This window comes from Magallana gigas, chromosome 6 (genome assembly GCF_963853765.1).
Source record: "Magallana gigas chromosome 6, xbMagGiga1.1, whole genome shotgun sequence".
NCBI lineage: Eukaryota > Metazoa > Mollusca > Bivalvia > Ostreida > Ostreidae > Magallana > Magallana gigas.
The window spans coordinates 22,301,169-22,314,304 of NC_088858.1; the positions used below are offsets into that span (position 1 = coordinate 22,301,169).

Below are 13,136 nucleotides of genomic sequence, written 5' to 3' on the forward strand. Positions count from 1 at the left end.
ATGGAACCCAACCCGACTTCCCGCAATATATTCGTAAAACCTCTAAAATCTTTGTATTTTGTTGGCGATGAAGTCAGAGGATGCTCTCTATTTTGAACACGTGACCGCAACGTAGAAAATAATGTAATGTTTTCATTTCAGACAGCTGACACTGAAGACAACAGAAGGAGAAATCACTTCTGAAAAGAGAATATCGAAGATCTTACTTCTTGTTTCATCAGCATTAGTATGTGATTGATTTGATAATTATGATTTGGATTAGAAATGAAACCAAAAAGAGCTGTAATACACAATCAGGTTCTGTTTTTGTGTTGTCATAACCTATAAATGGAAATGATGTTTACACAAATCGTTTTGACAAATGTCTTTTATGAGTCATGAGTACATGATCGTTTGATTTCATTTGCGATTTTTGTGAGTCAGAGCAATTCGTTCCAAATACATAGATTAATTGTCATGCATATACATGTTGAGTTATTTGATAGCAATGATAGGGGCGGGGAAGGTTGAAGCCCAGAATGTGTGAAATATTGTGTGATTTGTTTAAAATATAAAAACATTACTGTCAATTTTCCCCCAAATATTTTATCATTTAAAAAAAAGACATGTTCTGATAACCTTTTTTGTGTTTGTGCAATACACTCTCAATATATATTGTATAATTATCCTTCCCTACCCTCATTCTATTATTATTCAATGGAACAATAGAATAAATATTATAAAACACCAATTTAAAGTTTTAGAGCATTCAGTTCCTTAGTTATTATTATTTGGAAGAGCGCAAAGAAATACACTGTACAATTATTACCATGCAGTGTCTTATCCGCTTGGACACGTGGGTTCTCTCCGGGTACTCCAGCTTCTTCCCACACCAATGACCCCCTCACACTAACATCGGTGCCTACAAGAGATATCAATATAAGTTGTAGAACTTGTTTATCAATTGTTGTAAAATAAATAAAGTTCAGGTCAATGTCTTATCAAGTTAACAATATAACAATAATTAAACTGGTATATAGTGTCGACGTTCATTCAGACTAATTTTTTCACTTGTGCCTGGTAGCTTGTGTGGTAGAGCACCTGACTGCTGGTAGTCACTTGATTCAGAAGGTCTAGGTTTAATTTCAGTCCATCATTATTTAAGAAATAAAGTACGAGTTTTCGTGAATGTTGCAGAATAACCTCCGAGGTCGAGAAATGTTGTTTTGAAATATAAAAGCCGAGGCGTTAGCCGAGGCTTTTATATTTCAAACAACATTTCGAGACCGAGGAGGTTATCCTGCAACATTCATGATAACAAGAACTTTATTTCTATTCTACTAACAGCCCAGTATTTCTACAGATCGTTTCTTCTATAGAGAGACGATCTAGGTCATTTTGACGGCTGTTCCGTGTAACCCCAACGGTTTTGTTAGTAATGTTTACATGTGTATCGATCAAAGGAATCACATGCAGACGACAGACGTTTTCTTTGGATTTTTAATACTCTTCACTTATTTATAAAATATCTTTGAATCATGTTCCTAATATTTTAAGGGCAATTTAATACGATTATTACTACTAAACGTGATATATTTAATGTAAAAACATGCAGTGAAAATGTGTTAGGGAGGTCCTAGGAACAGCCGCATTGATCTCTTATAAATAAACATTTGAGGCAATACACATCCTTTTGACTGGATCTAACACGTGAAATTGACATGGTTTTAAAAAAAATTACGGTTTGAATTTGTACTTTCATGATCAGTGCGAGACAAATAGGTATTTCTGATCTGATAATTTACTGATGAGGTTCGTCGTATATTGGAGAATAATGTCCGCGGCATCTCTTTGATCTCGGCAATAACTGTAGTAGAATTCCCAATAACCATTATATTTGGTTCTACTAGTGACCAAAACCTAGCTGTTACATACATAGCTGACAGGTTTATAAAGTCCTGCCAGGTGAAATATTAGAGCCCCAAAATGTTAATCTTTGAGGGCAAAGATCATTGAAAGGAGGGGTGAGATGGAGGTAGAGGAATATGTTTGTCTGACTTGATTGATTGATGGTGCAAAATGTATCAGTTGATAGATAACCTGGCCTGATGAGACTGAGATTAAAGAGCTGTGTTCAAATCCTGGTCTGGTCATTATTTCGATCTAGCTCCGGCCCTTACTGTTGCAATTTAATTTAAGCAATACGTAAATCATGAATGCAAATTGGATAAAATATTTGAATATATATTTGAATATCTATGTAAGTATAAAGGCACATTATTCAATCAAACTAATTGGTCAGAAGTTTTACAAATATTGAGACATGTACATTTAATGCAGATTATACTGTGGAATCATAAGATTTCGTGGAATCTGTGGGTACCACTCATCCACAAATTATCATCCTCTACGAATTCATAAATAAGGGTTATGAAGTCATATTTCAAACTTTTATAGTTTTAAGAAAATACATGAAATTACGTCCCCACGAACATGTAAAATTTAAGAAATGAACACGAAAATTGGCCCCCATGAATTTTATTCTGACTAGTTAAGTTGAAACAATGAGAATGTGAAGAAAATAAGAATTCAAAAACAAATCAGTTCCAAACATTATGTGCACCTTTAGATTTTGACCAACCAGCCCCAACTTCTTTCAATTTGAAATGGAATATGAAATCAACCAGCTGTGTATTTCTCATTAATCAAATATGATTGTGCAATAAAAAGTAAGTTAATTATCTTTTATAACAGACTTTAATTTAATTCATGCATATCTTATATTTTGAAGGATCGATAGAAAAATCGGAAGAAGATGGGACGAATTTTTCTGCGACACATTGGAGGGACCAGACTGTTCTCTTGTGCCAGTTGTGACACGCCTCTCACAAACAGAGCTGAATTGATTTCAACCAGATTCACAGGTTAGAAGTGATATCTAAAGTTTAATGTTTGACAACTAAGTTAGTTTAAACAATATTTTATTTCAAAATGAAATGAAAAAGGATCAGACAGCAGGCATGGCCTACTTTTAGTCCTCTCCTTGACAACTAAGTTAGCATGGTTGTCAACAGAACTAAAAAACCGTAGTCTCCTCCCTCAAAGTTATACTTTGATGGTATTGATAATTAGTTAATTTTCATTGAAACCTTATCTAACAATGTAAATAATATTCATCATAATGGTGAATAAACTTTGTCAGTTAAAACAGTGCATGTCCTATCACTCCAATGAACGCACAGGCACCTGACGCTATATCTTTTTCTCATAATAAAATATGTACCCTATATCTAATAATACACAAGGTACACATTGCTTCCATCTTGAATATTTTAAACTGTCACATCAGATGGAAGTTTCACTAGAGACTCATCAGTAAAATTATTCTGCAATCATCTCTGTCTTCCTATCGTTCCTTCAACACTTAAGCTTACAACCGATTCAGCCAGAACTGTGCATTACACCTGTAATATATATAAAAATCACCTCACGAAGGGCATCAACTACCTTGGATATATGAAGTTAGGTGCCTGTGCATGAATGCTGTAAAAATGTTCAAGTAATGTATATATATTCATTTGCAGACCAGTTATCGATAAAACTGGCCAGATCAGGGATTCAGTTGTAGTAATATAAACACAACTGGATTGGCAAAAAATAGCTGCAATAATGTAGCCCTCTCCCGATTTTTTTTTTTTTTTTTTTTGGGAGAGGGCTCCTCTCCAGTAAACATCAGATATAAAAAATCGGAGAGGGCTACATTATTGCAGCTAGGCAAAAAATTAAGTAAAAGGAGAACATACTCAGTGGATGTTAATGTTCACCAATGTCCATATTTCTTTTATAAAGTACTTAACATTTCATATTTATTACAATGTATGTTCTTTTTGAAGGGAGAGATTTAGGAACTGAACAATTTACATTCAGCTATATGTACCGGTAGTACATAAAACCAGCATACAAATTAAATTTTACATATTCTTTTACTTTCTTGCATGAAGATTAAAGTTGGATAACAGTAACAAATTGGTATTCAGATTGATGCATTTAGTTATAAGAATTTACATCAGTATATACCTGTACCACAGGTAAAAGATGGACATAACTGTTACAATTTTGTATTTATATGATTTAGAATGCACATCAGTATATTGTCTAGTATCTCTGTATATGTATACTAGGTGCCACAGGCCGAGCCTTCCTCTTCAATAAAGTGGTCAACTTGAACTACAGTGAGGTACAGGACCGCGTCATGTTGACGGGGCGACACATGGTTCGCGACGTCTCCTGCAAGAACTGTGACGCAAAACTTGGCTGGGTGTACGAGTTTGCCACGGAGGACAACCAGAGATACAAGGAGGGGCGGGTTATTCTGGAGAGAGCCCTGGTGACAGAGAGTGAAGGCATTGAGGAACACATCAGCCATGATGGATGAAAAACAATGGGGAATAACTGTTGCCTTAAAAATGTATATACAAAAGCTGTGTGTATGTTTTGATGACAATGACTCACATATCTTGGGTATGTCTGTAAGTCCAGACAAGAAGTTTGTGCAAGTCTTAAGACAGGGAATTTGTTCCTGTGAAGTTTGTTTAAACTGGCGTTAGCCAATGGGGGAATTATGACTGTAACATTACTGTACTTTGGATGCATGCATGTATGTGTGAATATCTATATGACTGTTAAGAGTTCAATATATGTTGCCATGGCAAATTATATGAAACTGTACAAATGTTACACAAGTATTTATGTAATTTGTGAGGTACTGGAATTGTTCAGGTTTGAAAAATTTTGTAAAGAATGAAAATGCAAAGAATGACAACTCTTGTAAGCTTGCATTTGCTGAAAGATAATCATGCAAGGCCATTGAAAGATTGTTTATTTTTTTTTTTCTGTTGAGAGAAATTGAAGGGACAATTTTTTGTCCATATGAAATTAATGACTATGAAGTTAGCGGATGTTGAAATAATTGTACATGTATTAGGTTCTTTGCCTCCATCTATCTATCTCTCTCTCCCCCTTTCTCTTTAGATCTCTCTTCGGATGAAATATTGTTAACTATCTTAAGGCAGTAGTGGCATAGATTTCAGCCACCAAGTTTTGCAGCTACATGGTAAATATCAAGACACCAGCAACCTTCTTTGTTTTAATACATAATGTGGGTTTTATGGAAATAAATTGGTGCAAATGATATTTAGCTAAAATGTTGGACCTGCTTGTTTTTAGCATGTAGGATCCTATATACAGGTATTTGAAAATGGAGTTTGAGGTAATAGGAAATCTCTGAGATTTGAACCCCGTGAATGCCGCATATCATGAAGAATTGTTGTTGCTAATTGTTTCAGTGAATCAACAGAGGCAGAAACAAATTTAAAGTTTACAATGTAGTGTATTTTCCTAGATACATTAGAATAATATTTAAAATCTTTGAATATAGTAAGGAAAAAAATGTGATACATGTATATTATTGTCTGTATTTATTTGTTCTACACTTTATAATTATTATCTGTTTTTGCATTTTACTGACAGCTAGCTAAAACACGTAAGCTTCAAAATATATTTTTGAAATGAGTAGAAATAGATATATACAACAGTTAAGGTGGTATTGCAGCATTACTTTGATTTTCTAGCTTGGTACAATTTATAGGAGATTGATCTTATTACCTGGATGACTTTCCACAAAATCAATGACATATTAAATTATGTGCTTTGTCTCATCCTACAAATGGAATTGATTTTCTCATTATGCAAATTTTCTTCAGCTGTGATTGCAGTTATGCTGCGTGAAGAAAACACGTTAATAAGAGATGTATACCATGTACAAAATTGTGAAAATTAAATCTGATCTAGATATTAATACTAGTGTTGGTTATGTGTGCCAGTAATCTTTGTTTTGAAATAATTGCCTGTGAAATTGTAGGTAAAAGGTAAAAAAAAAAATTGACAATTCTTTGACATGACATTCAGGTCTACTAAAAATAATCTTGTATGATTGTAGCCTGAGATTTATATGTTAATTTTGGGAAGACTCTGTTTTGTGACAAATAAAAACTTTCGGCATCCAGAGGATTCTGATTGAATTGTAGGTGTTGAATTATTCTGATCCAATTTATTCCCTAATTTAAAAGTTTTCTTATGAAATTTCAAACAATTAACATATAGGCTATTTTGAAAAGTTGATTCCCCAGCTATTGATTTGTTATTACAAATTCAGAAATCAGTTTATTGCTCATAATGGCAGGGACGTATATACGTCCCTGATAATGTTAAGCATTTTTTGAATAATTTAGATTTTTTTTATGTCTTAAGTTTAAGTTCCTTGGGACCATTTTTAACCATTTTACTTGTGTGATAGAAATATCTTGACAATATGTAAATAGTAAATGTGCTGTTTGATATTTACATGAGCTATATCAAGGGAAATTCATGAGCGGATTGAAGGGATGGGTGGGGTGAAATCTAAAAGAAATATAATTGCCATTCATAAAATAATAGGTATATACATGGTTAAGATTTGTTTTCTTCCTCCCTCCCTTGACTCCCACCACCAAAAACTACACACTAAAATCGGGTTTTCAGATTTGGTTTCTTTTTTGTTAGCTCACCCGAGCCTAAGGCTCACGTGGGCTTTTCTGAAGAAAATCTGTTCGTTGTCTGTCGTTGTCGTTGTTGTTGGCGTTGTAAAACATTTTCATTTTAAATTCTCGAAAACCGCTGGAACAATTCAACCAAACTTAACACAAAGCATCACTGGGTGAAGGGGATTCAAGTTTGTTCAAAGGAAGGCGGCACACTCTCTTTAAAGGAGAGACAATTTTGAATTATTAGCCAGTGTTCGTATTTTTCAATAATCTTCTCAATAACTATTTTGACAGAAAAAGCTGTTAATTGTGTGGAAGCATTCTCAAGGTAGTGTAGATTAAAGATAGTTTAAATCATGATCCCCGAGATAGGATGGAGCAACAATGTGGGGGGGGGGGGGGGGGGCGGGGGGTCAAATTTTACATAGGAGTATATAAAGAAAAATCTTTTAAAAATAATTTTCTCCTCAACAATTATGCGGCCAAAAAAGTTGTAACTTGTGTGAAAGCATCCTCGTGTAGAGTAGATTCAAATTTGATCAAATCAGGACCCCCGGGGATAAAGTGGGAACACAATGAGGGTTCGTATATTTACAAAGATTAAATTAAAAAAAATCTTTAAAAATCTCCTCAGAAACTAATTGACCAGATGAGCTGTAACTTGTGTGAAAGCATTCTCGGGTAGTGTAGATTCAAGTTTTTTTAAAATCACCATCCCTACTGGAGTTAGGGAGGAACCCTAATGTGGGGGTGGGTGGGTTGTTGTTCAAATTTTTACATAGGAATACATAGAAAAAGGTCTAACAACTTTTTTCTCAAAGCTGTAACTTTTGGACAGCATCCTCAGGTAGTGTAAATTCACATTTGTTCAAATCACGATCCTCAGGAATACGTTGGGGCAAAAGAATCTATCCATAGGTTTGAAAAATATGAACATTTTATTTTAGTAAACAATTTTTTTATCAAAAAAAACACAAAAACAAACCACTAATAAATAAATAAAACGTCTCATTGACATTACTGGACATGATTTAATAGATATTTATTCACATCTACAGTGTGTTTTATTTGCAACCAAAACAGACTTTCTACTTTCTCATAAAATAATACCCCAAGAAAAGAAGATAAATCGTATAAAATAATTCAGAGCATATATCCTTCTTTGAACAACTGAATATAATGTTTCCAGAAATAATACTACAACAATCCATCAAATAAAGTTCTGTCCTTTCTCACCCCCACTAAAAACATAAAAAACAAACTTTCACACCATTGTGAATTATCATATATCTATTCTTGCATGTATATTGTATGTAAAAAAAAAATGTTGAGATTCCAAAAAAAATGTAGTATGTAAGAAAGCTGTGAAAGTCATGAATAAAAATATAAATAAAAAAAAAAATAAAAAAAATAAAGTTTTGGTGTACTATTCCACCTTTATATCTTCTTGAGAATGCTCAATATGTAATATGATTATGAAATCATCAAGTTACAAAAGGAGCTCAAAGTTTAACATAAGAATGTATTTGGAGAAAATTTTGAAAGTCTTTTTATACGGGATATGTTTTACTGCATTGTCGATTTATTTTGTATATGACTCCTTTATATATAGATGATTTTATTGTTGGCTATTGGTGCTCAGGTGAGCGATGTGACCCATGGTCTCTTGTTTTGCTTGTTATCTTAACTTCTGTGTTTACTTTTACCCCGCTATCCTAAAAAAAAACCTAGATCTGCGTCCGAAATCCTTTTAAATATGGGACTCTTGACACAAATATTGTCCAGTAACTCACACAGCCAAATTTTGTAATTTATGTCAACAGTTTTACCAACTTTTTTTTACTGCCTCTCTCCATGGGACATCATTTAAAGTTTACTGTTGCGCAAAAGGGGCAATAAAAACCTTTAATGCGACAGCGTTAAAGGTCATATTTGTTTGCTAAGAAAACGACGAATTTTCATTATATGGTTTAAATACTGTAAAAGTTCTTCATGCATAGCTCCGTTGCTTCAATCCCAGTTATGATGTAACATGCATGTTTTCATCTTTAATCATATTTTGTTTATGACATATTTGCTCCACCCTTCAAAAGTATTGAAAGTTTTATCAATGAATCGGTTACGTACCGGTAAAATTAAGGTGTGGGTGTGTGTCGCGTTTTTAGGACTAGAATCTAGACTTGTGGCGTAATGGGTGCATAATTCTTGTACATTTTTTAAACTACATATGCACTACAGCAACTGCATGATTAAAACAAAGAAAAAGTATAAAATTGTTTTTTTGGGTGAAGTGTAAATCTCAACTCCAACTATGCTGAATTACTATAGTCATCAGACGATAGCTGTATTTTGACGGGCAACGACTTATAAATCCAACCTCATAAAGGAAAAAAACCCCACATAATAAAGTTAAACTTTGCAAGCATAGGCACGGTAATGAATCTAAAAAGTTGAAAGAACTCATTTCTACACACAATTAAAGAATCAATATCTCGTATTTACTACTGTATGAATACGAGTGAAAGAATTTTAATAAAGAACATAATACAACCTTTGTAAATTACCCATTTAGGACACTTATGACTGAATCGATCTCAGTAATTAAACCATGATTATACGATTTAAAAGCTTGTTATCATTGAATAACACTGAAAAGTACAAGTGATGCATATATATCAAATAGGTCGCCTTTGTTCGTTTGTTAAACATCACTACGACCGTTCCTAATCAACAAAATAAAATATTTATGTAAACTTTTTTCGTATTGATAAAAATTGATGTATACATTACAACAGAATAAAGGGACCGAAGAATTCGTTGAAACGTAGGGAAAAAAAAAACCCTTACTGACAACTAGATCAAACAATAGAAAACATTTAATCTTACAGCGAAGTTTTGTGGGATGATTACACCAGTACATCAGAATTGTTCCCATGCAAGAACTTAAAGACTTAAAAACGAACCCCAATTTTATGAACCTTTACGTTGTATACTAGTTACCACAAGGCAATGAAATACAAGGCAGATTAATTTTATTTATATATAATTCAGAAGAAAACGACTGGTTGAGAAAAATTGAACATAACAAAATAACACCATAGTACTATATTTTCAATTTTAAGTAATTTAAGAGGCCAATTCAGGGCCCTAGAGTGACAACAAATAGGAACATTATACATGTACATACAGGTATAATGAATTTGGAAAGTTTTACATAATTAAAAGAAAAACAGCCATTAACATTTAAACATAAATACATTATCTATATTCGTAAAGTATACATGTATATGTGCATACTTTTGCCATGTGTTAAAAAATCCCAAATGAAATAAAATACCAAACTAAATTAAAAATGCCCCCATATAAGTTAGGCTACAATTACAAAAAAAAAACATACCAAAAAATTGATTTAACAACTACATGAACTAACAACTTACATCAACAAATCAGCTTGTCAACCATCCAACTAACCTTACCAACCAGCCGACCAACGAAGTCTTATTTTCGTCAAACGTTAACAAGTTGACAGACGAACTCGCCAACCGGATGACCAACGAACCATACCAACACAATACTGAAAACAAACTTTTATTAACGAGCGAGTAAATTTCGCGAGACTTAATGACGAAAACCTAGCTTTGTGTCGCGAATATCTCTTGCCACGAGCCAGACATTACAAAATTTCCTTATTATACTATCAATATGGGCTTGGTCACATAAAAGTACTCCCTGCCATCACTGGTAATAAGCAAAATAAAGTCGTCACGAATAAAGGTTGGTCCTCAGTAAACCTTTGATCTAACCATTCGACCAGTCAGCTAGGTCCGCGCGCTAGTCTTTCAGCGTGGACCGGTATACTCGTTCACCGGTTGACCACCCATGCAATTTACTAATAGATCCATAAATCTGTACGACGAATGAACAACATTAAAATACAACAACTCGACAACCAGCCAAAAATACCAAATTAATTTGATGACCTACCGATTACATCTTCAGCAAACCGACAAAACAAGAATCTAAAGGCTGATTATAATATTTTTCTGAATATGGAAATCTAACGATAAAAATCATATTCTTCTCACATAGTATTTTTTTCTTTAAAAAAAGTCAGGTGCCTAGCTATATCTTCTAAACGAGGCTTGTGGACACAAATAGTCATCATATTTTACATGTCATACCTTCAAGGCCTTTAAAGTAAATCATTTTAATAATATATATATATAATTTAATAGAATAACATTTTTCCAGGAATATATTAATTACAATAAGTAATTACAAATTATACAATACACTGATAATGGAGGAAAGATCGTTCAAAAAGAAGAGTCTTAGTATCATCAGTTACCATTGATAAAAACACTTCAGCTAACTGATGAAAAGTTTTCAAAAATATTTAATTCCGTTCCAAAAAAAATGTGAAGGATGCTGACTCAGGGGTTTTGAATTGGTCGCGGAAAGATAGAGTATATTGAGGTAGCTAGACAATATGTTAAAAACAATAGTGTGGGGAGGAGTTTGAAAGGGTGGGAGAGGATTTTGCCTAAAAGAAGTAGTTAGTCCGCCCCTGGGTGAAGCTGTCTAGTACTGTAATAAACTAATTTGACACGATATCAAGGACCGAAACAAAAGAAAAAATATTTCATATGGAAAATGCATCAATGTAGTCGCAACGCACACCTCTTGACTGAGGGGCTCACGATTTTACTTTGATGGACGCCTCATACCGGTATATTGCTCCTCGGTACTTTGGATATGTACTTTTTTAGTTCTAATATATTGGGAAAAAAAATTACTGCATTTTCACTGTATATGATCAACAGACCCCCTCCCCTACCCAATCACCAGAAACAATATCCAGGGATCATGGGTCTTACAGTCTTAGGTGAGAAATTCTTCATAAATGCAGAGGAGCTCGGTGAAAAAAAAATGTTTGAGAGTTTACGCACGGCGACGGACGAATCGTTAATGGCGATGAATCACCAGATCCACACAGCTGGAGATCTAAACGTAAAAAATCCCTTGTTTTCTGTGGTTCAAAAAATACAATGGAATGTATGCGACCAATAACGCATGAATTACCAATATCTCACCATTGTATTGCTTTTTTCATTTTTCATTAAAATTTTCAGTTTCTTTTTTTTTTTAAATTGAAATTTGGTTTGACGTTTTGAGTTCATTTGAATTATTTTTTCATAGTTTAACATTGCATGATTAAGACAACTCTTCAAGCAAGCGAATGACATTGAACCTTTAATTGACATTAAATGCATGTCATTAAATGAATGCTGATTTTAAATAATCACCATGCCATTACTTTCAACCATACAGTCAATCTCATGGCGTGCGTATATTTTCTTTGTTTTATTCACAATTTCAATAGTTGAAGCGTATCCAAGTATAGTAAATGCCTATATGCATTGATGTTAAAAATTAACAATGCAAGTTCAAAAGCCTATCTTTTTTACAAAGATGTTTGTTAATAATCATTTCCAAATATAATTAGATTTGTGTTTATTGATTGTCGTAGACATAGATAATCTTTCAAAACACGTACAGGTATAAAATCATTTTGCATCATTTGTTTTTTTTACCCCTGTTCAGTCATGCAGTTACTCGGGTATAGATTTCAAGTCTGTACACATGAACATCTCATCAGCAAATGTGTTCGAGGAGAAAATTTACCCATCTAAATTTGTCGCTAAAGAAGGCTGTTAACCTTCAGATCTTCCTTAAATTTTCTGCTATGATATGTTTACTTACAAACTATCATTAGGTAAAGAAGAAATCCAATTATTTGAGAGATTAATGTCAGGCGACACGTTCCTCAATTTTATATAACTTTTTCCAGGAATTTGTTAATGGTTTACTACTACTTTGATAAGCTTTCTTGCAAAAAATTAGGTACCTTACCAGACATTTCTGCAAAATACTAGAGTATGCAATTACCTAATATATAATTTTCTTGAAAATACACTTGAGTTGCTGATATAAAAATAAATAAATATACAGCACAGCGAAATTCACTCTATCTCGGGTGGGCCCGGGCTTTGAACTCACGACCTCTAGATACTACGCTCCTGGCAGTAAGCGGCCACAGCTCTAACCACTCGGCCATCTATGCATATATTCATTATTGATCAATGGAATCTTAATCATTTTGAATATAATTATAAAAATAATAATTTTTATTGGAACTCTCTATTACGAGGAGATACAAAAAGATTCTCGAGGAACGTGTGGTCTGACCTTAAAAAATTTGATTGTTTGCTGTATCTGTGTACAGAGCTCTTCTTAAAGGAGGTTAATATAGTCAAACATGGCCGCGATCGATCATCCAGCCCTCTTAAATTCTCCCAACAATCGATTACAGAGCAAGAATCGAGTGGGAGGGTATTGTTTCCCTATATTCCCTTTTCATGTATGTCAGGGGCGAATCAAGCAGATTGCATGTAGAGCTATTATAGACATATTTCTTAATAACTACACAATTTGTCGGTGGGTCTAAGCCTTATGATTAGCATCGTTAATTTTTGTATCTGCAGCTATTTCAAATTCTGACAAGAAACTTGCATT

At 33.5% G+C, this 13,136-nt stretch overlaps 1 protein-coding gene across 1 annotated transcript; it reads left to right on the forward strand.

Annotated features, from left to right (window-relative positions):
- The first annotated feature begins 77 nt into the window (after nucleotides 1-77).
- On the forward strand, nucleotides 78-5,836 carry LOC105343265 (protein yippee-like 5). Its single transcript, XM_011450563.4, has 3 exons — nucleotides 78-226; nucleotides 2,771-2,903; nucleotides 4,161-5,836. Exons 2-3 carry the CDS (start codon nucleotides 2,795-2,797, stop codon nucleotides 4,412-4,414), a joined length of 363 nt encoding a protein of 120 aa, XP_011448865.1. The 5' UTR covers nucleotides 78-226; nucleotides 2,771-2,794; the 3' UTR covers nucleotides 4,415-5,836.
- Nucleotides 5,837-13,136: the final 7,300 nt, after the last annotated feature.